At 32.6% G+C, this 25945-nt stretch overlaps 1 protein-coding gene across 1 annotated transcript in view; it reads left to right on the forward strand.

Annotated features, from left to right (window-relative positions):
- Positions 1-25945, forward strand: part of RFX6 (regulatory factor X6) — a gene marked incomplete at both ends in the record, with an annotated part of 50800 nt that overhangs the window by 11613 nt on the left and 13242 nt on the right. Inside the window, 6 exons of the mRNA XM_081295440.1 lie at positions 5502-5579; positions 6690-6717; positions 20007-20114; positions 23876-23953; positions 24069-24182; positions 25512-25561. Of these exons, the coding sequence (XP_081151566.1) occupies positions 5502-5579; positions 6690-6717; positions 20007-20114; positions 23876-23953; positions 24069-24182; positions 25512-25561 (456 nt within the window). The remainder of the gene's footprint in view (positions 1-5501; positions 5580-6689; positions 6718-20006; positions 20115-23875; positions 23954-24068; positions 24183-25511; positions 25562-25945) is intronic.

Raw genomic sequence — 25945 nt, forward strand, 5'->3', positions numbered from 1 at the left:
TGTACAAAGCATAGTTTTACAGAGTTTTTGGGATACAAAGAATTGGAAGGTAGGATACCAGCTGTCAAATAATTCTCATTATTAATATTAATTATTTAAAAAGCATTAACTGAGAAGGAATGCTATCTAGGCACTATATAGGTACAATGATGAGCAAAAAGAGCCTGTATTCCCACTCCCCCACACAGAATAGATTAACAAAGCAAGGGAGAACATAACTGAGCCCACAACTAGATTTCATGCACATGGTAGACTGTTTGATTTGAGGTTACATTTTAATTTATTATAGACATTATTCAACCAAATCTTGGTTTTTAGACATGATGGACAGAAGCTATTATCTTATTTATTAGTAGTGATTTAGTGGGTTAATAAAACTGATACGGCAGCTGCTCTTATCATAACAAGTTATTGCAAGTCCCTGAACAGCTTAATCCCATCATTTCCTTATCAGTTATCATTTGTGTAGTGTAAACTAACATCAGGGCTACTAGCTCAGTGGAAACATATGTTTTAGGAATTCTGTGAAAGGGCTGAAATGGAAAAGAAGAAATATAGTTACAAATTTAATTGATCAGGAGATGAAGAGTATTAGACACAAGGTAAATATTTTAGTTGTTAAAAAATGTATCAATAATTAAATTTGTCTTATTAAAAATCTCAAGTTTTAGACCATGTTTACTTTAAAATCCGGATACAGCATTAATTAATTTTTTCTTTATTCATAAATTATAAATGAAATTTACCTCTTGATGTAAGGCATAAGACCAGGGACAATTGATGGTTATGAGTGAACATAAATTTATTAGATAATTAGAAAGGCCACTTTGATGATGGAAACAGTTTCTTGGAGAAATTAGCCAACCATACTCAAGATTAATAAAGAATTTATCATGTATCTTTAAAAATATGTATAATAATCATAAAGGGAGAAAGAATTATGAAATGCTTGAAAACCTTATTCAGAATAATCTATAAGTCATGCTCCAGATAGGTGTACAAATTAAAATAGCTAGTTGTCCTACAGTGAAGCAAACCTCATTTTTTATTTAACAGGCACAGTATATGTTCTTGTTATATTGGAATATTTCTGGAAAACATTACCTAGCAAGATTTGTTTTAGGAAAATCTATTAACAACAGAATAGTCCTATAAAATTTTGCAAGGGGAATGAAAAATCCACGTGTACTCCTCATGAACTCATTCTTCCCAGTTTTATGAGGTTTATCTTTAGCTGCTAGGAAGAAGGAGCAGCTCATTTCTTATCTCTTCTCTGTTCTGAAAGACACTAAATCATCCCTGAGATGACAACATGTACCTAGTTAGACTAAAAGAAAGATTAAGTGGGAGAGATTATTTTATTGGCTCAAGAAGAACCTGGGTATGAAATGTGCCGGAGTATTACAATCATTGCAAAATATTGACAAAACATTGCACAATATTGTATTGCTAACAATGGTCTTTTCACCCAAATATATTGGTTTTATGCCTTTGTATAGAATATTTATCCCTACAACTTTTGGTCAACCCTAGTATTTTACTGTTACCATGGAAATGCACGGTATAAATTGAAAACTACTGGCTTTAAAAAAGTTTAGTTTTGTTGATTTCCAAATTCCTAGAATACATTGACTAACTCAATAAATATTCGAAGTTTTTTTTTTTAACTATAATTTCTAATGGGGGGATACAACTTCGAGAAAGATAAAATTCTCTTCCTCCACATCTTAGAGTTTATCAGGGAAGGTGAAAGTTTTGCACACACATACCAGTGACACAAGGGAAAATGCTACATGGGATAAGACCAAGAGAGGAGTTCAGGGAACAGAAAGATTGGTTTTGCCTGAGAAACCAGGCAAACTTCATACATTAAAGTTATGGGTAAGAATTGAGGACGTGTTGGTAGAAGGGTATTCCCAGAGGACAGTTCAACAAAACAGAGGCACCATCATGTAAAGCATAAGCTACTTACAGAGTACAAGTAACCCTAAAAGTAAATTATAAGATTTTATAGTGTTTGTAGTAGGGTTAAACGAGTTAGTACACTTCCTTACATCATGTTAAATAAGAGATTTTCAACCAAATTTCCAAATTGTGGTGGTAAAATATGCATATCTTTGACAGAATTTGTAGTTTCCTTTACATTATTATTTTTAACTTCTTCATATTATTCATGCAGTTATTCAATGGATGTTTATTGACTTATTATGGGAGTCTTACATTCTAGAAGGAGGCTTTGTTTATATTTGGAATGTCAAATATTAAGCCTCCAGATCAATGGTATTGGTCTTAATGACTCATGTTTAGCTCTGTTTACTACAACTCATGAGGAACCAGAAAAATGTGTGTCCCAGTTTCACTTTAGAATTTCCAATAGTAAACAAACTTGAGAGACAAATTAAATATTCCTTCTGCACCATCTTGAGTGTGGAGACCACATGCACTATGGAAATTGTGCTCTGTGAAACTGTGGGTTTGAATTCTTATTTCAAATCCATAAATTTTTACATAATCTTTTTAAATAAAGCACATAATTTTTGAATGTCTGTTTTTAAACTGGAATATATTCTACTTGCACGCTATGGAAAACTGAGGTCATAAATACACTTAAGTTTTTTGCATGTAATAGGTGATCCATAAATGGTAACTATTTATTATCTATCATAGTCTACTTCAATTGTATTGTGATTCTTTTTTTTTTTTTTCATGCTTTTCTTCCATAGAAGACTATCAACTCCTTCAGGGCAGAGAGCATTCTCTACCTCTTTTTTAATTCATTGCACAATAAGCAATGAACACAGTGGAAGAAAAGAGAGCACACTCTTTCAATGGTTGCTTATCTCCTGGCACACTTATAAAAGTTTATTGATAGAACATGTTCACCTACATCAACATATTTAAATCATGAGTCATTGCTGTAGAGCTGAATGTAGTTAACCAAGTCACTTCCTTTGTGTCTGGATTGACAGTGTCATTTTCATTTGATGTATGAATAAAATATATTACTGAAAAAAGATTTTTTTTCACTAGATACAAAATACTGATTCTGAATGCAGGTGGAGGCATTAAATATTTTTGTTTGTAAAAATAGTCTTCTCTAATGTTTGGGAGAGAGATGAGGGGGACAACAGCAGTCATTTTATAAAACTAAGGAACAAATAAATTGTGTAAATGAAAATACTCTTTCCTTAAAAGTCAAAAGTAAGAAAAAAGAGGACAAATCCATAGTATATTTATTGGGTCCTGAAGGATGCTGTCATTTTTGAAAAAAAAATGTGATCATCAGGTGGTTTTAAAAAGTAGAAGTAAACTTTGCCTCAGTGCTGGTTAGTGTGGTCAGTGCAAGCCTCTGGTTCAGGAGGCCATGGACAGGGTGACATTCAAAAGCATGACTTTCCTGACCAGATTTTCCACATTTTGTTCATGACTGTACTGACAGCTAGCATAGGGGTCAGACACAGCATGAACTCTGTTTATTGAACTTATGGTCACCTCTCATGACTTATCATGACTTTTGTCAACCACTTATGAAATCAATGTAATTTCTTCTCAGCCTGCATAGCAAACTGCTTTAACTATGGTAGGATATTATTTGCACGTTGAAAAAAAAATTAGAGACAAGAAACAAGAAAATTGAGGTTATTATAGTAGGAGCTTATCAACTTTTAAAGCAATGCTTAATATATATTGCTTTAGCAAATGTGTTATGTATAGTTATTTAAATTATGGTCTATAGAACAAAGAATGAGCTTTGTAAAAGAACATGAAATTATAATGTTGTTCCATTATAACAGATTCCTTTGTTTTCAAATATCTTTGGTATCTTAGTTCTAAAATCTAATAAAGTATAGAATATTTATAACAGACTCTCAGGTTCATTAATTCTTTTTTAATATTTATTTTTTAATGGTAGGTGGACACAGTATCTTTATTTCATTTTTATGTGGTGCTGAGGTTTGAACCTAGTGCCTCACATGTGCTAGGCGAGCATTCTACCACTGAGCCACAACTCCAGCCCAGGTTCATTAATTCTAATTTTACTAGTATATGTGGATGAATATCATCTAAACTACAAGGAAATCTGCTAATTATAAGTATTTCCCTTACTATTTCTGTTAACATAGCTCTTTTCAGTATGAATTCTATGGAATAAGCTTCTTTTAGTTTCTATTTAGAGATGTAAATCAGTTCAATATTTCTGAGTTTTTAATAAGTTTTGTATTTCCAGCATTGCCCTCTTTTTTCTAATATAACTTAGAGATTCTTTTCCCTCATATATCATAGGATCTTTTTTCCTATTCTGTAAATGTAGCAGTTATAATCCTCCTTGGTTCAAATTAATAGATTAATATTATCTTTATACTAAAACCGAAGATTTGAAAACTTCTTCCCAGTTTGCCACAGTCATAACATATGTTCATGTGTCTAGATCACTCCACATTACTGTTTCTTAACTATGACAGCTCTTTTTGAAAATATATTATACATATATATTTATAATATTAAAGTGTGCAAATCTCTAAATCAAGTAATCCCCAGACAATAGAGGCATCTCTGCTGCCACAGTCCTGCCCTTGGAGGGAGTGAGAACCTATCTCTGGGCCTCATGCACCAGAGAGTTCTGTTCTGACTGTCCTCACACTGTTATTCTCTCAATGGGGAAAGCAGTCCACAGCCTGAATGACCACACCCTCCTTCTGGGGTACCTAGAGCCCGCAATTCCCCATCTGAACACCCAGGTATACACTCTCCATCTCTTCAGGGCTTGTCCCCAGTCTGTCCTCAGGAGACCACACTGCCACCAGTGTACATAGTCCTAGACTGAAGAATGGTCAGGGGCAGCTGTTTGTGGATACTGTGACTAGATCTTATGCGTGCAGTCCCCTCACAGTGAAAAAGAAAAAGAAAAAAAGGGCTAATAAGTGGGATGAGGATGGGTTCCCCCCACCATTTGGGTTGTTCCCAAACATAACTCCAGTAATTGTAAATTCAGATTTGCCTAGAAGATCCTTGTGGAGGTAAATTGTCAATTGAGGGGAGCAGGAATAGCTTATTTAGCACTTTGTTAGCTTATTTATATTTTTCAAATATATGGTCTGTGGACTTCCAATTGTTTTCGTGTCCTGGGCTCTGAAAATATTTAGAATTGGAACTACTTACCAAGTTTTTTTCTTTATTTTCAAGGTCAGAAAACAGGGCTTGAAACTTAGATCCTTCATTGTTCTGTCCACTTTAAACTGAGATGGTGAGGACAAGAAATGACATTTCAAGACATAGTTAGGTTAGAGTACAGTGGAAATCTGCTCATTCCTTTGATTTCCTTTCTTCTCTTGGATGAATGTAAATTGAAAAATAGGCAAACAAGTGGGCAGTGGTGCTTCACAGGGAAGGCCATGAGGTGTGGCACTTCTTACTGTAGCTGCTTCAGTTATAGCTCAGTCTCTTTTTCTCCTTCACAAGCTGCTTCATTAACATAGAGCTGGTTCCTGTCCTCATCCTAGGTATCATTACTATGGAATTGGCATCAAAGAGAGCAGTGCATATTACCACTCCGTTTATTCTGGAAAGGGCCTGACAAGGTAGAGTTGCACCATATTCAAGAAAAATTCTCTGCATTTTCTCAAGCATGCATGATATCTATTAAATAAATGGCTTTCTAATTTTGCTTATCAAATGTTTCCTTTTAATCATCAAACCTTGTTGTCAACTTTGTATGGGCATTTTTAATTATGTAGTCTAGATTACTAAGTATGTGATTTGTAATAATTAGTGAGAAATTAATGGTGAACTAAGTGTACCAGAGAGATGCAGAAGAGAAATCAAAGAAGTTGAATTGTTTTACAATTAGTATTTATTCATAAGGCTTACTCTATATTCAGCCTGAATTTAATAAAATAAAAGCAGAAAAAATGTGCTTTTCCCTCAGAGACAGCTTGTTTTAAAGATCTATGTGCTTGACTAACATACCAATATGAGAAGTTTATTATAATAATCATAATTACATATACTTTGAGCAAAACCTTACCAAGATGAAGCTGCTGGCCTGTTTGGGTCTGTGATTGGAAAAACATATGACTATAAAGATTCCATTGCTCTAAGCTTATATTAACTATCATAAAGAGGTTATTAATAAATGGGGTGACAACCAATTAAATAAAAGATAATATTAAATTATTTTTTTGAAAATACTAAAACTGAATAATTAACACAGCATCTGAGAGTGCCTTATGGTGTGATTTACTGAGAATTACTCTTAGCTCTAAAAAAAAAAAGAAATTATTTTTTTAAAATAAACTATCTTATGAAAAAGAAATTTTAATCATTTGAGCTATACTATAATATAATATAAATTCTTATATTATAATGAACATAGTGGAAGTTTACTGTCCTCTACCCTCTATAAAATGTAAATACAGGCTGGAACATACACACTTTTTAATATCTAGTGTTCTTTGCTTGCCCCAACTCTTACCTGATTTCCATAAATACCTTTCATTTTATTTTCCCCTAAAAGACATATCATTAAAGTTGAGAAAGATGTTTGAGTTCCTTAGAAAAAAAACAAATTTCTGCAGTTTATTTCATTAATCATGTTATGAAGTTACTACTTCTTTAGTTTCATTGTATTTCCTTGAATGTTATAACTCTAATTTCTTTTTGAACTAATGGAAAATATGCTGATTTTTAAGGTTTTCTGGGAGCAAGCTGAAGAATGAGGTAAGAATTATTTTCATCTCTATTTTACATCTGCTATAGTGTGTTACAAATTCAGCAATATATATTAATCATCCTGGTTGGCAAATGTAGAAGTAAATGTTATTTATTAGGAGCCACTTCAATAACTGAGGACGTCAATGCAGCTCAGTCAGATTCAGGACAATAAATGAATCTTTACATGGACCTAATGACAATTCCCAGTTAACCTAGGAGGGATAATTTTTCAGCACTCCTTAATTCATGATTCAAGAAGTTTCCACTTAAATATAAACAAAAAGCCTAAGCTGAGGGTATTAATAGAATGGGTATTTGACTGAGCCCATTTAGAAACTTTAATAGTTATCAAGAAGGTCCAAATGCTATGCTATACTATTTTTTTTACTACTTTGTACACACACACACACACACACACACACACTACTCTTGTATATAATCTTTCTCCCTCTGTTTCCTCTCCGCCTCCTCCTTAAAGAACAGATCAGCAAACTGACTTTATCTAAATGAGTTAGACTACCATTAGGGACTGCATGGCTAATTAGGCAGATGATAAGGCCTTCATTATCCTCAACTTAACTAATCATTAAAACAAGGTGCCACAGAACCAAGGGCACATGACAATGTGTTGCAGGGTAAATCCAGACCTAAGGTAAAGTGTAACTCCATTAGTTTGATGAAATGATGTGAGCACATTATCTTAAGAAATAACAAAAGCCCCTGATCCTCTGAAATGACCAATTTCTTTCCAGTAGTTTAAATGCAGTTAATGGCTAATTATATAATAAACTTCTCCAGATTGCTCTTTTAAATCAATGGAATAATAACTTTTTATTATATAAACAATTGTGAAACTGCAAAAATATTGATTTAGAAATACACTTTGATTCGCTAAGGATTAGTTCAATAGGCATTGTAAGTAATTTCTCTCAGGTGTTCTTTCTCCCTGTTTGGAGAGGCTGAGGTTGTGAGTGAGCCATCAGGTGACATGAGTGTGGCATGTTTGGATTCATAGATACTAAGAGAAAAATGTTTCTCAAGCCTCTTTTATCCTCCTGAGAATACACTATAAATTCTGTTGTAAATAAAGTTAAGAAGGGTAGGATAAAATTTAGGTAGACTGTAAAGCCTATATACTTACAACAGAAACTGAAGGAATAATAATGCACTTTTATGAAAAATGACTAAGAAAGGGCTTTCTCAAAGCTTAGAAATAAATGCTTTTTAAAAATGACAATAAAATATTTGCATAATAGAATAGAAATTTTAAAAAGTATTTTGTATTTGGTCACCTTCCTTGTTTGTTTAGTACATGGAAAATTCAGGGCAAACCTGAATCTACTTCAGGTTATTTGAACATTAATAACTGTGAGGTAGGGAGAATACGTGCTAGCACTGTTAATTTACCGCTAAGGAAAATGAGGCTGAGAGGTTTATTTGCTTTTTTAAAAAATTCAAAGTAAAACTCTATTAAAAAAAATTTGTGGCCAAGATCTTAAAAAACAGATGTGTGATATTACAGGTTCAAGGACACAAAGTAGTAAATGAATAGATTTGGTCCCACCCTCACATAACTTTATAGAGTAGCAGAAAAACATACCTTGAATAAGTGATTATTAGACATTATAAAGGATATCATGGGAGTAATGGTGTTAAGGGGGTTAAGGACATTTCTCACAGGAAATAATGTTTGAGGAAAGAACAAAAACAAGTGGAAGTTTGGAAGAAGAGGAGAGTGAGGAAAGAGCGAAGAAGAAGGGTCCAGAAAGATGGAATGGGCATAAGTAAGTGTTTCTTGGTTTCAGTAAATGGATATTTTGGTCCAGATAGTTCGGTTTGTGGGTAATGCCTGTGCATTGTAGAATGTTTAGTAGCATCATATCATGTGTGGCCTCTACACACTAGATTCCAGTAGTAGCTCATTCCCTCCACTGTGACGACTAAAAATGTTTCTGACATAGCCAAATGTCAACCACTAGCATATGTGAGGTAAAGAAAGAGGAATATCATGTTGTAATAAATAAATAAATAAACAAATAAATAAATAAAAGAAATTCCAGATGACTGTAATGTAGGAGGAGATGGAGAACAGAGCTGTATACTAGGTAGGTGATGGATTATGAACAGTTTTATTAGGTTATGGGAAGCAACTGAAGGGGAAAGACATCATCAGACTTGGTTCATATCAATTAGAAGAGTATGAAAGAAAGTCAGTTGATCCCTTAGTGGCTATATGAATGCACTGAGTAAGAAAAAATTGGAATGAGAATAATAGCTTAAGGATGGAGAAAAATGACTAATTTTAGTTAGGAAATGGAAAAAAAGACAGGTTAAAAAATTATAAAGATAAAAGATTCAGTTTGGGACTTGTTATATTTGATAAGCTTGTAAAACATCCAGTGTAAATTTGAAGTGGGTAGTTGGGGATATACATCTGGAAAAGAGGATTTACAAATTGAGGTTCATGGTGATTGAAAGCCATAGTAATGGATAAAAAGACTGAAAGAGAAAACTAATGAGAAGAGGTTACTGGAAGAGAGTGATGGAAAGTGATTAAGAGGAAGGGGAGAGGGCCAGCAAGATGACCAAGGAGAATCAGAGGGGCAAGAAGCAATGGAGGAGAGGGTAGTGTCACAGATTGCAGAGAAATTCAACAGGAGGGAATGCTTGCTACTATTAAAAGGTGCCGAAAGGTCATGAGATAAGGACTGGGAAAGGACCTGTGGACTTAGTTAAGTGGAGATAATTAATGACCTCAAGGGGAGCTGGGATTCATTGGTTTGTGAAATGAGTGGGAAGTGGTACTTAATGTAAAAAATTTAGTGAAGTGTAGTGCAATAGTTAGAAGAACAGTCAGAATTTAGTTTGGAAAGATGATTCTAGTAACGATCTAATGTTCATTAAAGAGATCCAGTAAAGAACAGAGACGGAAGATGTAAATGAGGGGGAAGTTGGGAGGGAGGATGTGGTAGGAAAGAACTGCAGGGTGAAGGAATTTGCTCCAGAAGAGAAAGGTGAATTCAAATGCAAACGAATTTGCAGATTTTATGTCAGGAAGTTGAAGTTTGTTGTGGGTGGTTTTGGATTGTTCTCAGAAGGAATAGGTAAAATCATCTGCTCTCAGTGAAATCTTGGAGAGAATATAGAACTTTGAAGAATCTTATAGAAAAGTCCCAGCTATTCTCAAGCAGAATTCTCAGAGAGAACGGAGCCGTAATACCCTAAGGTACCCATTACATACAAGGAACCAACCCTAATACATGTGTAATGGTAGCAGCTACTCATCCTTGGGGAACTGAGAAAATGGACCATCAAATCATTTTCAGTAGGACTTCATTATCTCATAGATTTTCTTTTAAGAGAGTTGGGAATGAAATCGTAAAACTAAACTGGAAGGAGCTAGCAGAATTGTAAAAGTATTTAGAAGTCATAATAAGAGAAGCATACTATCTGTTTGAAAAAAAATACAGGTATTAAAGAAAAATTTAAATGCAAATATATACCATGTGCCTGACTAGAAATGGTAGGTATTATAAATATGCCCTTTGTTCCTCAGTTTATGCATTTAGTATTCTAATAAAAATTTCGATGATTGATTTTGGAAAATGATCAAAATGATTATAATCCTGATCTAGAAGAATAAAGAGGAAGTAATACTTAAGAGAAATGCAGACAAGAAGAGTAAAAGAGGACTTGTTTAGTAGATATCAAAACATGACACTATGATATTGACTCAACTGTAGATACAACAAATCTGCAGCAAAGATTAAAGATATATATATATATATATATATATATATATATATATATATATATATGGATTAGTACGTGATTAATGAGGAATTATAGCCAAAAAATGAAAGAAATATTTTTCAATGAGTTGTTTTAAGTCCTTTCTGAAGTAAGGAGGAATTCTAAATAAATAAAATCATTCAAGGCATACTGTTATGAAAATAGTCATACTGCTATGACTATAAAAATTATTCCTCACATATTATATGAATTTCATATAAACTATTAAATATAAAATGAATACTTAGAAAGAATATATGTATCTACCTTATTTAAGAAAAGGGCAGTTCACTTTTTAAGCATGAAAACAGTATAAGAAATTTCAAAGGAAAAAGAAAACACCAAAATTGGAAAATTCTTTACATCTAAGGCATCTATGCAAAATTTGAAGTCAAAGGAAAAATTGGGGAAAGTACCTTCAACAAATATGATAATATCTCTACTACATGAATAAATCTTACAATGTATATGAAAAATACAAAGACCATACTAAATATAGTAAAAGAAATTAAATAGACAATTCACAAAGTTAATAAATGCATGAAAATTGAAGAGTTAAAGAAATAATAATTAAAATTATGCTTTACTTTATAAAGTTATCAAATATTGAGAAATTATTATGAAACTGGTTAATGAATGATGAGATAAACTCATATATTGCTGGTGAGAGTAGAATGAACTTTCTGGAAAACAGTTGGAATATCTGTATTATGAGTCTTTAAAAAAAAAGATACCATTTTTCCTACTCTTTCTACTTTTAATGAATCTCATATAAAGAAATAAAAATAAAATATGCACACAAAGTATCATGCACAAAATTGTTAGTGACTTCAGTGAGTAAGTGTATGTAACAAAGGACTAATAATAAAGAAAATATTACATTGTTGATAGTATTTATATGAGCTTCTTTTAATGATGTAGAGAAACATTAATTATAAAAAAGATAAGACACAGGGTTGGGGTTGTGGCTCAGCCGTAGAGCACTCACCTAGCATGTGTGAGGCCTTGGATTTGATCCTCAATACCACATAAAAATAAATAAACAAAATAAAGGTATTGTGTACAACTAAAAAATAAATATAAAAAAAAAAGCCATGGTGGTCCCATCAAAAAAAACAAAAAGAAAAAAGAAAAAGATAAGACATAAAAGCAAATGTAGAATCTATAACCTCAAATATGTAAAATGAAATTGAATATTTATAAATCATATAAATGGGAGAATTAGTATCTGTAACTATGATATACAATATTGTAGTCACTAGTGATATTAATTAAATAAAATTTAAAATTTCAGTCACAAGCTATATTTTAAATGCTTAAAAGTCACATGTGACTAGTGGCAACTATAGTGTACAGTATAGATATATAGAACATTTTTATTATTAAATGTTCTATTGAATACCACTATTCTCAAATATGTAAAGAATTCAAATAAATAATGAATATACAACCCACTAGAAATAAGCAAAATATATAGCCAGACAATTCACAGAGTAAAAAAATGACTAATAAATTGTGCTGGTGTCCATGGCATCCATTCTGGTTGGCTAGTGTCCATAACACATGGACAGTAAATATTTTGAATACCAAAACTAAATAAAAGGTAATCAATATTAATATTAACCAGTGGAATGCAAATGAAAGCTATAGTGAGTGATCTTCCAGTTATTGGATAAGTAACAATTAAAAAGTCTTAAGATGTATTGTTGGTAAGGATGTGGAACAAATGAAGCTTCATAAACAGGAGAAGGGCAGTGAGATTGAAGGTGCATACACTTTATGCTCGAACTCATAGAAACCTTTCCAGTACTAGAGGAGATGTGTGTGGGGATGTCCATTGTAACATTGTCAGACTGCAGAATGATGAAGAAAATTTAAATAATGATAAAATAAAAGTTTATATATACAATGGGATACTGTTTGGGAAGTGAGGGAACTGTATTTATAAGAATCAATTTAGGGTCATCTCAGAGACCTAAAGTTGAACAAAAAAAATGCATGTTGAATATAGGATACATACTGTATGGCTCCAGTTTTAAAGTGATAGTGTGTAGTAAGAACATTTTCATGTGAGGTCAATTTTTAAAGGTTTGAATATGAATTAATGAAACCAAATCCAGAACATCAAGTATTTCTTGGGTGGAGGGAAAAGAAAAAAAGAAAGGCTAAAAAGACTGCATTAGGTTGGGGCTGTAGCTCAGTGGCAGAGTGCTTGCCTAGCATGTGCGAGGCACTGGGTTCGATCCTCAGCACCACATAAAAATAAACAAATAAAGGCATTCCGTCCATTTACAACTACAGAAAATAAATAAATAAATAAAAAGACTGCATTAAAATTGGAAATATATCATGTCTTAATCAACATGGTAAGTATATTCTGTAGACCTGTTTTTTTTTAAATTAAGTTTTAAATAGTTCCTAACATAAAAGCCAAATGATAACACAAGCTAAACAATCACCACCAATTTTTTTTTTTTTTTAAACGGAGAGAGGATGGTAAGGGTAGTCATTTTTGTGGCAGTATGAATTTTGATGGCTTAAAATTTTTTATTTTTATTTATTTATTTATTTTTTTTAAAGAGAGAGTGAGAGAGGGAGAGAGAGAAAGAGAGAGAGAGAATTTTTTTTAAATATTTATTTTTTAGTTATTGGCAGACACAACATCTTTGTATGTGGTGCTGAGAATCGAACCCGGGCCGCACGCATGCCAGGCGAGCGCGCTACCGCTTGAGCCACATCCCCAGCCCCAAATTTTTTATTTTTAAATGCAGTGGTTTAAGTTTCAGAAATGTTGTGCAAAATGTCTCCAAATCCTTTAATACCTAGGCATAAAACAAACCTAATTCTAATACTTCATCCTGATCAAAGAGAGCTTTTTGCTTTTTCTGAGACTCTTCAAGTATGGGCCATATTTTGTTTTACTCAGTTAGGATCATGAAGTTGTCATTATTTCTTAGAGAATAAGTCCCTTGATTTCAGACATTTCAACCAGGAAATTTCTCTGATAGCCTGAGTTTCCTTCTTAACATCAACCATTCCTGGCCAGTTGAACAGCTTTGTACCAAGATCAATATCAGATCCTCCCTCCTTGGGATATGCTTCTCAAATATTTGTAGACCGTTATCATGCTCTCCTTTGTCATCACTTAGCCAGGCTGCTGCTTGACTCCTTTAATCTTTCCTCATAAATCAGACCCTCTTACCTTCTAATCATATTTGTCTCTTTTCTATAGGTCCCTTCTTGTTTTCCCTTAGAAATGAGATTCTTAATAATTCACTTAAGAGTACCAAAGTCATCAGTTGAGAAAGAAAAAACCCAAAACAAACCCCAACATCTGTGGCAACCTAGAAGCACCTCTTTTAATATAATTATAATAGCAAACATATTAGTGAAATTAAAATGAGCACATTTCACTTTTTGCAGATGACGGGTCCTTCCTTTATTTTTGTGTTACACATTCTGTACAGTATATCACTATTTGATTTATATGGCTTATACCATCTTAGTACACAATTGTTAACATAGCCCAAACTTAATTCTTAAGGTTTTCCTTAGACTTTTTTTTTTTTGCCTTTTGTTGATGTGTTCCACACAGATTGCTAGCTTAGATTACACAAAAATATTATTATGAACATGAGAATTTTTAAAATATTAAAATGTCACATATTTTGCTCCTCAACACATGTTTCCTTAGAGTAATAATGATTTTATTTTTGTAGGGGGATGTATTATTTGTAACACCCCCCCACATTTCACACACACACATACACACACACACACACACACACACACACACACACACAAAGTACAAAGAGTTTTAAAAATAACTGTAAGATGAAAAATCAAGACCTGCCCCACAGCTTAAAAGAAAATCCTGTGCACTTACCCCCGATCATTTTCTCTTCCCTCCTTAACAGAGGTTACGACTGTCCAGAATTTAGCATTGCTCTTTTCTTTATTTTCTCTAAAGTTCATCACTTTTGAATATATGCCTAAACAATAAAAAGCAGTTTTAGTTACATAAAAATAGATTCTTTTTTATATCTTTCTTTATTCATTCAGCATTAGGGTTTGTGATTTTTCAATGTAAATATATGAAGCTCTAGTCCTTTATTTGCTTTGCTGTATAGTATTCCATGACAAAAACATTACAGTGCATTTGTTCATTCCATTATTGATGGGATTTTTAAAATATTTGAACTATTTAATAGTTAGGAAAAGAATATCTGTATGATAGGATTTTTAATTTAAAAAACAATATTGATAGGAGTATTTTCCAGGTACATACAGACATATGGTCAGGAGTGAAATTCCAGATCCTACAACAGTCTCATTTTTAACTTTGCTAGTTAAGTCCAGTTGTATTCCAAAGTGGTTGTATTAATTTGTCTCTCCGGCTGTATGTGAGCATTCTTTTTACACTTCATTTTTATACATTGTATTGAATGACATTTTTAAAAAATTTTTTTTAGTTCTAGGTGGAAACAATGTCTTTATTTTATTTATTTTTACATGGTGCTTAGGATCAAACCCAGTACCTCATGTATGCAAGGCAAGTGCTCTGCCACTGAGCTACAGCCCCAGCCTTTGAATGACATTTTTAAGTTTTGCCAATCCTATGGGTGTAAACGGATGGATGTCTGGTTTTCATCAGAAAATTATTTCTAATGACCAGTGGGTTTGACAATCTTTTTGGATTTTTATTGGTTATTGTGTAAAACTCTTGTTCAGATCACAATTTTCTCTTTTATAGTTTGATTCTTAGAAGTTCTTTATATAATCTGGATAGTAATACACTATAGGTTATGGGTAATTAATAACTTTCCCTATTGGCAACATAGCAACATTTTATAGCCTTTTGAAGATTTTTTTAATTTTATAGAGCTATTTCTAGTTTTTAAATTTAGGTATATTTCAAGATCATAAAATACTTTCATAAATTCTTCTGAAAGTATGAAGTCATTCTTAGTGTTTAAATAATTTCATCTATAATTGATTTTCTTTAAACTGAAATGCTATATACATCTTTCCTTTCCCTGGTCCCTGAGAACCACCATTCCACTTCCTATCCCTGATTTTTACTATTTTAGGTGCCTCATACAAAAGGAATTACACATTTGTTTTGTTCTTTTTTTGACTGGCTTATTTTATCTCACATAGTGTTCTTCGCATTATAACATATATCAGAATTTCCTTCCCTTTTAAGGCTAATGTATAAGCCATATTTTATTTATTCTTTATTGATGGAAACATGAATTCCTTCCATATTTGAACTATTTTGAGTGATGCCTCTATGAACGTGTGTGTACAAATATCTCTCTGTGCCCCTGCTTTCAATTATTTTGTGTACATACCTAAATAAATACATAGATAATAAATAAATAAGCAATAGTATAAACAGAATGAAAAGGTGACTCTGGAATGGGAAAAAAACATCTGCAAACCATGTGTGGATAAGAGGTTAATGTCCAGAATATAAAGAGAACGGCTACAGCTCAACCACAACAAAACAAACATCTCAATTCATAAGTGGACAAAGAACTTGGTGTACGTTCCTCCAAAGAAGATACATAAATGTCTAATAAACCCATGAAACTATGCTGATTGTTACTAATCATTAGGAAAATGCAAATCAAAGCCATAAGATACCACATCACATTTATGTTATTCACTTGATAACATAGCAATTCCATTTTCCATTTTTTGAGAAACCTCTATACTGGTTTTCATAGCAGCTGTATCATTTTATATTCCCACAAATAGTGCACAAGGATTCCAATTTCTCCACATTCTTGCCAACCCTTGTTTTCTGTATGTGTGGGTGTATGTGTTTATGGTAGCTGTCATAATGAATGTGAGGTGGTATCTTGTGGCTTTGATTTGCATTTTCCTAATGATTAGTAACAACCAAAATAGCTCCATGTGTTTATTAGCCATTCATGTATCTTCTTTGGAGGAATGCACATCAAGTTCTTTGTCCACTTATGAATTGAAATGGTTTGCTTTGTTGTTGTTGAATTCTGAGAGTTGTCTTTATATTCTGGACATTAACCTCTTATCCACACACTATTTGCATATGTTCTCCCTTTCCAGAGGTCACCTTTTCATTCTGTTTATAGTATTGTTTATCTATCTATCTATCTATCTATCTATCTATCTATCTATCTATCTATCTATCTATTATGTAGTCTTGGGAATTGAACCCAGCATCTTGAACATGCTAGGTAATCACTCTCTACAACTGAACTATATTCTCACCCTGTTTGTATTGTATTTTGATGCACAAAAATTTTTCATTTTTATTAAGTTCAGTTTTGTATTTTTTTTCTTTCATTGCCTGTGTTTTGTGCATATCCTAGAAATTGTTTTCAAATTCAAGGTCATGAATGTTTTATCATATTTCCTTCTAAGAGTTTTATAGTTTTAGCTCCTACATTTAGATTTTTTATCCCTTTTGGGCTAATTTTTGTAGAGAGTGTTAGATAAGAGTCTCACTTCCTTTTTTATATGTAAATATCCAGTTTGGGGGATAATTTATTGAAAAGAGTTCCCCATGGAATGGCCATAGCACCCTTATAGAAAATAAGTTGACGGTATATGTGGGAGTTTGTTTTGGGGCTATCTGTTCTATTTCATTATTCTGAAGGTCTATCCTTATGACCGTACCACACTTTTTGATCATTGTAGCTTTGTAGTTTTTTTTTTCCTGGTGATTTAGATATGAAAGGTTCACCTTATTATTAACTTTAAATCAAGCTTTTTGAAGTAAAAATTGTAGTAAGCTTTGAAACCATGAAGTGCGAATCCTCTGGCTTTGCTCTGCCTGCTCAAGACCATGTGGTTCTTTAGGATTTGGAATCCCTTGAGATTCCATATGAATTTTAGGATGATTTTTTTTTTTTATTTCTGAAAAAATGTCACTGGGATTTTACATTGAACCTATAGATGACTTTGGATATATTGACTTCTTAACAATATTAAATTCTCTAATCCATGAACATTGAATGTCTTTCCATTTAACTCTTTAATTTCTTCTAGTACTGTTTTGTAGTTTTAATTGTACAGGAATTCTACCCTTAGTTAATTTCTAAGTATTTTATTCTTTTTATGCTATTGTAAATGTAATTCTTTCCTTGATTTTCTTTTCAAGTTGTTGTTATTGTACATAAGTGCAACTAATTTTCATATGCTCATTCTGAATCCTCCTACTTTGCCAAATTTATTGGTTCTAACAAGTTTGTGTGAGTGTGTGTGTGAGTGTGTGTGTGTAAAATCTTGAGGATTGTATACATATAAGATCATATTATCTATGAACAGTGATAATTTTATTTCTTCCTTTCCAATTTGGATGTCTTTTCTTTCCTTGCTCTGGTTAGTATTTCGATTATGATGTACTATGAGTAACAGACATCCTTGTCTTGTCCTGATCTTAGAAGAAAATGCTGTCAGTCTTTCACCATTAAGTATGATGTTTACAGTGGGCTGTTTATACATGTCTTTTGTTATATTGGGTGGTTTCCTTCTATTAGTCTCCTTACTAATTATAGGTCTATTTAGGTTTCCATTTCTTCATGATTCAGTCTTGGTAGCTTTTGGAATTTGTCCATTTTATTTTAAGTTTGATATTACCTGTTTGCTGAATTCTTTTTTTTTTTTTAGTTGTTCAAAACATTACATAGCTCTTGAAATATCATGTTTCATACATTTGATTTGTTTGCTGAATTCTTGATAAAACCTGTTAAATCTTTCAGGATTCTTACTTTTTTCTTTCAAGGAAAGATTTTTAATTACTAAATATATTTCTTTAGCAAAAATGAGACTATTGTTCCTAATAAATTAACATAGTACTGTATATTATTGGATTTTTAGTTTGTTTACATATTTTTCCTTATCTAACAATTACATCTTGGGATGAATAAACAAGATTTTTTTTTGTCCAAGATAAAATGTATAAGAAAAAGTATAAACTTTTATAAAATTAGAATTTAAGTGCATTTTTGTCATGTTTATAAATTAAATGTTAGATTTATATTTTGTCCTACTTTTTCCTTTCTTAAAGTTAGATTGTTCATTTTCTTTCATTCTGTTATTTTTTTTCCTATTGAATGACAGTATGCATTCTTTGACAGTGAAATGATAAATAATGCTTATATGTGGTAAACTAAAAGCATGGAAAGTCTTTGAAAAATATCTTGAATTATTAAGACAGATTAAATACAGTTGCTTGAGATTATTATATGAGTTTATAATTATTATTTATGTCATAGTTCTTTGTTAATTAAAAGTTATTTTATCAGAATAACTCTTCACTCTACCTGATAATAGAAGTTAAGCCTAAAAATTGTAACCTAATTTTAAAGAAATGGATTTCTACTGTATGTTTAATAAAAGGTTCCTTTAAAACCTTATATCACGTCAGTCAATGTGAAATCAGAGCTTCTAAATCTGGTGTTTAAGGACTCAAAATTTCTCCCAACTTTTTCTGCTATCCTGTAGGCCAGGATAAGTCTACAAAAGCCTACAAAGACTGGGAATGATATGATAGGGTGGGGACCCATCCGATGTCTGTAATAAGTCCTTCTCTAGTAAACATGTTTAATATGACAAGAGATGAACATAAAATGTCCAGAAATAAAAATGAACAAACTGGGAAGTACAAAAATTTATCCTTTTCAGGAATACTTTACTTCATTTACAATATTCACAACTTTATTCTTTGCTCATACTTTTGATTATAATACAGTTTGCTTAAGTTTTGTTTGTGGAGCTGAAACAATCAGTGAATGTCCTGAGCACCATGATGGGCTCCAGCTCTGTCATGAATATGCATTCATTTTTTATGTAGGTTTCTTTCCGTACATCAGCACTGCAGCATTTTATATTATTTATTTGTATTTTTTTTCTGAATTTCTAAAAACTGTTAGTGGTCTGTGTTCCCTAAAATATGTGAAAGAACAGCAAAAATCTGCACTTAGGGTGGGGAAATGTTCATGTGGGGAAGTCTAGATTCCTAGTTTAGAAATTGGAATACTTAAGTGCCAGTCAAAATTTCACCTGTAATTACTTAATTACCTCTGAAACTGAGTTCATTTACTTTTAACCATCCCATTTACTTACTCTGTAAATGAAAAAGTTGGATTTGGACATTCTTGATCCTTTTGTAGTTAAAATAATTTTAGTAGCTCCATTAATATCAAAGGCAAATCTTCTGAAACATACAAATAACAAATGTGAACTTAAAAGTTGTGAAAATTAACAGATTTTTAAAACTAAAGTTCAAAATAGTAAGAAAAATATTCTGTGAAGTTAAGATTCAGAAGTTGGCTGATGTGTTTAATTTATTCAGTTGCAAAGTCTAAACGATTTACCCAAATTTCTTCATTTATGATAGTTTTCAGGGTAATGAAGAATAAAATCTATGTTTTTCTAGTTTTATTAGAGTTGTATTTTGGATCCATACAGTTAATAGTGATTTCTTTCTTTTTATTTTTCCTAAATTATAGGGTGGTTTCACCCGTAAATATTCACTTAGTTCAAAAACAGGAACACTTCTTCCAGAATTCCCCAGCGCTCAACACCTTGTGTACCAAGGATGCATTTCGAAGGACAAGGTATCAATTGAAAATACTTCTGCATTGATTTTCTGATATGTTGGTTCCACATCTCAATTTGCTAGGAATCTTATGACACTTGCAGGAAGCAGTTAGAAATCTGCATAATCAAACAGAATTGATTGATTTGTAGGAGAGACAAATGTTTACTAGCATTGATTAAACATTTTCCAATTAATTATTTACCATTTCTATGATAGTAGATAATCAGAAGTGGTAAAATAAACCTTAAAAGGCTGAAGATAATTTTTTATTTAAAACTCTATATTGAAGAAGAAATACTAGATCATGTCTATCACATGCAATTTTTTTCATTATTTATGTTTTCAATTAACATCATATTATTACAATAATAATTATGCATTTCTGTAGGGTAGAATCTGCTCCTAGCATTGAGTGGGAGATAGTTAGAAAATGCAAGGACTGTACAAGATGATACCAAGACTTCTTTAAATTCTAAAATATTGTGTTCCCCTACATTTGTAATTCTTTTAAAGTTAAAGAAAACACATCTTCATTGGATTCAGTTTATAACTATTCCTCAATATGACTTTTCAATGCTTGTACAGTAAAGTCTAAGGCTAAATCCCCTTCTATTTCTGTACTTCTAGAATTAATTATTGAGGGCCTATTGGCTGTTTAAGAGCTGGAACAGTTGTTAAATCAGAGTGTCATAATTTCTACATGTTTCTTTCAGCTAAAGATCATTCTTTTTTAAAAAGTTTTTTTAATACTTATTTTTTTAGTTGGACACAATATCTTTATTTTATTTATTTATTTTTATGTGGCGCTGAGGATCAAACCCAGGGTCTCACATGTGCTAGGCAAGTGCTCTACGGCTGAGCCACAACCCCAACCCTAAAGATCATTCTTTTTATTAACTTTTAAGGAAAATGTCTTTCATAGTTTATTTAGTCAATTTATATTTGGGGGGTACAAATATAGAGGGATATGAATAATGCCAAAAACACATTAAAAGTGGGATTTTTGTAGAAACAGTAAATAAAAACATCACATAGATTTAAATGAAAAAACAAAACTATTGATAGATAAGTAGAGATGCAGAGTACCTGGTAGAGTTAGTAGTGATGATACACATACTTTGCCAGTTGAGAGTAAGCAAAGTATTGAAGGCGATTCTGAGGTGCTAAATTCATGTGAATTTCTTAAAGTATGTCCACTTCCTTCTCTACTGCTGTCACATTCTCAAAGTCATCACCATTTTTAAACATACACACATAGTGTGTGATATTATGACTTCATATTTCAGAAATGGACAGCAAATACTAATGTGTGGCAGCTTGTGGAGAAAACCATGGAATCTGTGGGACCTCAGTTCTTTGAGGGAATATTGTTAGTTTTTTTTTTGTGTGTGTGTGTGTGGAAAGTATTGTTTACATGCAAACATATCGTGAACATGTTTACTGTGTGAATATATTTGGTGAGAGAAAGAGGAAGAGGGAGAGCAAGTAACAAAGAAAAATAGAGAAGCAAAGAACTTACTCCAAGAGTTGATTTTATTTTCTCTGCTACCCTCCAAAGAATTCCTTACATCTTACTTTGAAAGACTGGTACCTCAGGTACCAAGTGCTTTATGACTTCTGGTTTTTAAGTTCTTCCCTAGTGAACTCTTTCATGAGCACTAGAGACTGACATTCCTCTTGTCCCTTGAGGACAGCTGAGCCCTTTCACCTTCTAGCCAGTAGTCAAATTCCCCAGGTAACTTGTCAATTCTTAAGAGTGTGTGGCTGAAGCTAAACATTTGAACCACCTGTTTCATTAAGGCAGATGAATGGAGACTACTCAGTGAGAAGCTGACCCCAGGGAGATGAAGTACTAGTTGTAAGACTAAAAATTTTTGATGACTTGTGTACAAAGCTATTCATTTTGACACAAATAATTAGAAATACTCCTGGAAATAAGAGCTTATCTTTAGTTAGTAGGTTTTAGTGCTCAAAGGATAAATTTTTGATGGTGGTTATAACTTCCCTTCCATATTTCATTTTGTCTTCTTATTTAAAAAGTGTGTCTTGGTGTTACATATAAAAATAAAATAGCATTGCCTACCAAATAGCAAGTGTCATGTGCATGGATCATAAAATATCCTGCTAGTGGTTTCCTGTAGTTAACAACTCTCATCATCACGACCTACATCATTGTGAACTAGACCACACAGATGTGTGTGCTCTCACTTGGCAGCAGGAATAGAGACATGAATGCAAAGTGTTGAGATGGAACAGGCCCATCACCACCACTACCCTAGGTACTATTGTGATCCATTAATTTTTTGACATGTACTACAGATCACTCTGACCATGCTATATGTGCTAATTCATTTATACCTCATAACAACTCTATTATATTTTTAACAATATATCATGTCAGCTTCAAAAATGAGGAAATGAAAGCACATAAATGTTAAGTAGCTTGTCTAATGTCACATAGGAAGGAGCAGTTTAGAGCTAGGATTAAAATTCAGGTAATGAAGAAATAAAGCTCTCATTTTTAACATTTTTGAATTTATCTTGTTGTAATCCTTTATAAGTTTTATAATATGTTTAAAGATTTCTATATTTATTGCTAGTTTTTTATTTTTCATTTTTGGCCATGCTGGGGGTGAATCTAGCTGCTGTGACACTGAGCTACATCCCCAGCCAAACTGTTCAGAATTGTTTAAACTATGCAGTCAAATATCCATAGTAATTTGGAAATAGAGACTGTTCATAATAGACACTCAATATCTGGAGCATCTTTTTTTTCTGGTAAATGCATCATTTAATGTTATTGCTAATTCTAGATAATATTTAGTAAGCTCTCATTATGTGCCAGGCACAGTTCTCTGTATAGTTCCTCATACTTTGACTTTATTAACACCATATGAGTAATATAGTATTACTACTTAAAAAGCTTAGGGCTCAGAAATAGAGCAAATTGGGGCTGGGGCTGGGGCTCAGCAGTAGTGCACTTGCCTGGCATGTGTGAGGCACTGGGTTAGGATTTTCAGCACCACATATAAATACATAAATAAAATAAAGGTCTATCAACAACTTAAAAAAAAAAGAAATAGAGCAAATTGTGTAATCACATCTGGTCAGTCATATAGGGGAGCTTGGCACTCAAGTTGAACTGACTCCAGAATCAAAACTTGAAACCACTTTGCCACATTGCTTCAAGCATCCATTTAATAAAACTGTGTGAAGAGTTCATGTATTTTACTTTTTTGGGGGGTTACCAGGAATTGAATTCACGAGCACTTGACCACTGAGTCACATCCCAGCCCTATTTTTTAATTTTATTTAGAAACAGGGTCTCACTATTGCATAGCACTTTGCCATTGCTGAGGCTAGCTTTGAACACGAGATCCTCCTGCCTCAGCCTCCCAAGCCACTGGGATTACAAGCATGTGCCACAGCACCCAGCTCATGTATTTTACTATTTAATGTTTATTTTCCTAATAAAAGTCATTTTCTTATTAGGAGAATATTAGGATGTTGCTTTGGACCACAGTTTCCTGGATAACTACTTTTTTCCCCATTGTTCTTATCTGGTACTATAGTCACTAATTTTCTTGCCTTTCTCCCCTCACAAGGCAGAGAGTCCCTTGAAATAAAGATTTTTGCCTTCATTTTTGATCCTCAGCATTGAACATAAAGCCAAGTGTACAACATAAAGCCAAGCTTATAAAATGTGTGTAGAATAAATGAACAAATAAAGGCACTATTACAGAATGCTTTTGTTAAGTTTTTTCTTTCTTGAAATAGGTTGATACTCTCATAATGATGTACAAAACTCACTGCCAGTGTATCCTGGACAATGCAATTAATGGAAACTTTGAGGAGGTAAGGATGACAAACGAATGCTTTCTTGACTATATTATACATGTTTTCAGGCCCTGTTCTTAATGAGGTCAGACTAAAGGAAAATTTTAACATATGTATTTTGCTCTACAACTAGATCCAGCACTTCTTATTACACTTTTGGCAAGGAATGCCTGATCACCTTCTTCCCCTGCTTGAAAATCCTGTTATCATTGACATATTCTGTGTTTGTGACTCAATTCTTTATAAGGTAAACTCTTTAGAGTGTTTTTAATGTGAACCATTTATTTCTTTAAAATAACATTTTAATATAAATTCTTGTAATGCATACACTATCTATAAGCAATTTAATCATGCATGTTTAATGGTTTATGTATTTTAATAGAAATTTATATCAAGAAAAACAAGTTTCATTTCTGTTTATAACCAAGAATGATTCTAAATGTGACATATTTGCCAAAATATGAAAACTTAGTTAATTTTTATTAACTCTCTAATGTATTTTCAGATTAAAATAATATAGTGACTATTTCACAATAGTGTTTTCAGGAAAAGCAGAATTTTAGGACTAATAACTAATAACAATTCTGAAAAATTCTAACTTTAATGCATTTATGTCCTATTCTGTTCTTAACCCAAATAAGAGTCCCCAGATCTGAGTTGGCATGAAAAACCAAGCTTATTAGCAAGCTAGTTGCCATTTCCAGGTTCTCAGCTTTGCAGAAATTAAAGCAGAAGCTAGGCAGACTCTGTCCAGGTACACTTTTGCAGATCCAATAAAGGTGGATTGGCCTAAGCCAGAATGTGGGAGCTCATATTTTCATTTTCTGTTAGTTATCACTCATCACAGGAGAAGACGATGGAGAAATAAGTGCAGGATTTTCTTTGCCGTTAGTTGAAGATGGGAAAAAGAGAGCAAGGAGTGTCTGCTTTTCTGGATTGAATAAGAATACCATTATTTAGAGGGAGAAGATTCAATTTGCACCAACTGATCGTCTTTAATGCTTAACACTCAAAGCAGGCAACCAGAGGTGAAACAGAGGCAGTAGCTCTGAAAGAGTATCAAAAAGACCTGGGCTCATGCACATGCACACACATTTGCCACCATCAAAGCAAAACTGTTTTTTCAGCTTTTCTAAGACATACTTTTAAAACATACCATGATCATTTGGTTTTTTGTTTTTTTTTTTTTTTTTAGTTCTACACAAAAATCCTGAGTTTAATATCATTAAATAAACTTAGTTTCTCCTCCGCATGTTGGACCCATGGATGCACAGTGAGCACAGTAAATAGGACAGTGCAAAGTGGGCTTCTGCCAGATCTTCATCCCACTTCTAGAGTGGTCAGCTTCTATTCCATAAACATTAAATGCTTACCAAGGCCAATATATTGGTAATTAACATATGCATCCACATACAACTCACACATTCATTTTAGAGATAAATTATAACTTTCAGAAAGGAGTAACCATGTTACTATGTAGGAAGCTAAGAAGAAAAGCAATTAACAAGTAATGTGTCTTTAGCCATAGAAATACTAAGGAGAGATTTATGTTAATTCATTTCTGCTTGTTATTAAGGTTCTTACAGATGTTCTCATTCCCGCAACAATGCAAGAAATGCCTGAAAGGTATGTTCAGTAAATAAAAAATAATAATTTCACTTTATACCTTTATACCTTATGTTAAAGGAAAACATTAAGCAGTAATTAATTTATTTATCAAGGAGAATGTTTTTCTACTTCTGTTTTTTTGAATTGGCTGGAGGAGATGTACCTCAATCCTTATGTTTGAACCTCATTGAACAAAATGAGTGGAATCCCTGAAATTTCTTTAAGAGTCACCAAAAAGTGGTACTTAAATGGGACTGACCTTCAAGGTACTGAGAAAGTCCTTCAATGGAAATTAACTGGAGGAAGATAAATGGAGATAATTGATGGAAAATAACCACAATAATAAAAACTATAAGGAAAAAGTTATTTTGTTTTCATTATGAACTTTGATCTTAATTGTAA

Source organism: Spermophilus citellus (assembly GCF_964194105.1).
Source record: "Spermophilus citellus genome assembly, chromosome: 5".
Lineage (NCBI taxonomy): Eukaryota > Metazoa > Chordata > Mammalia > Rodentia > Sciuridae > Spermophilus > Spermophilus citellus.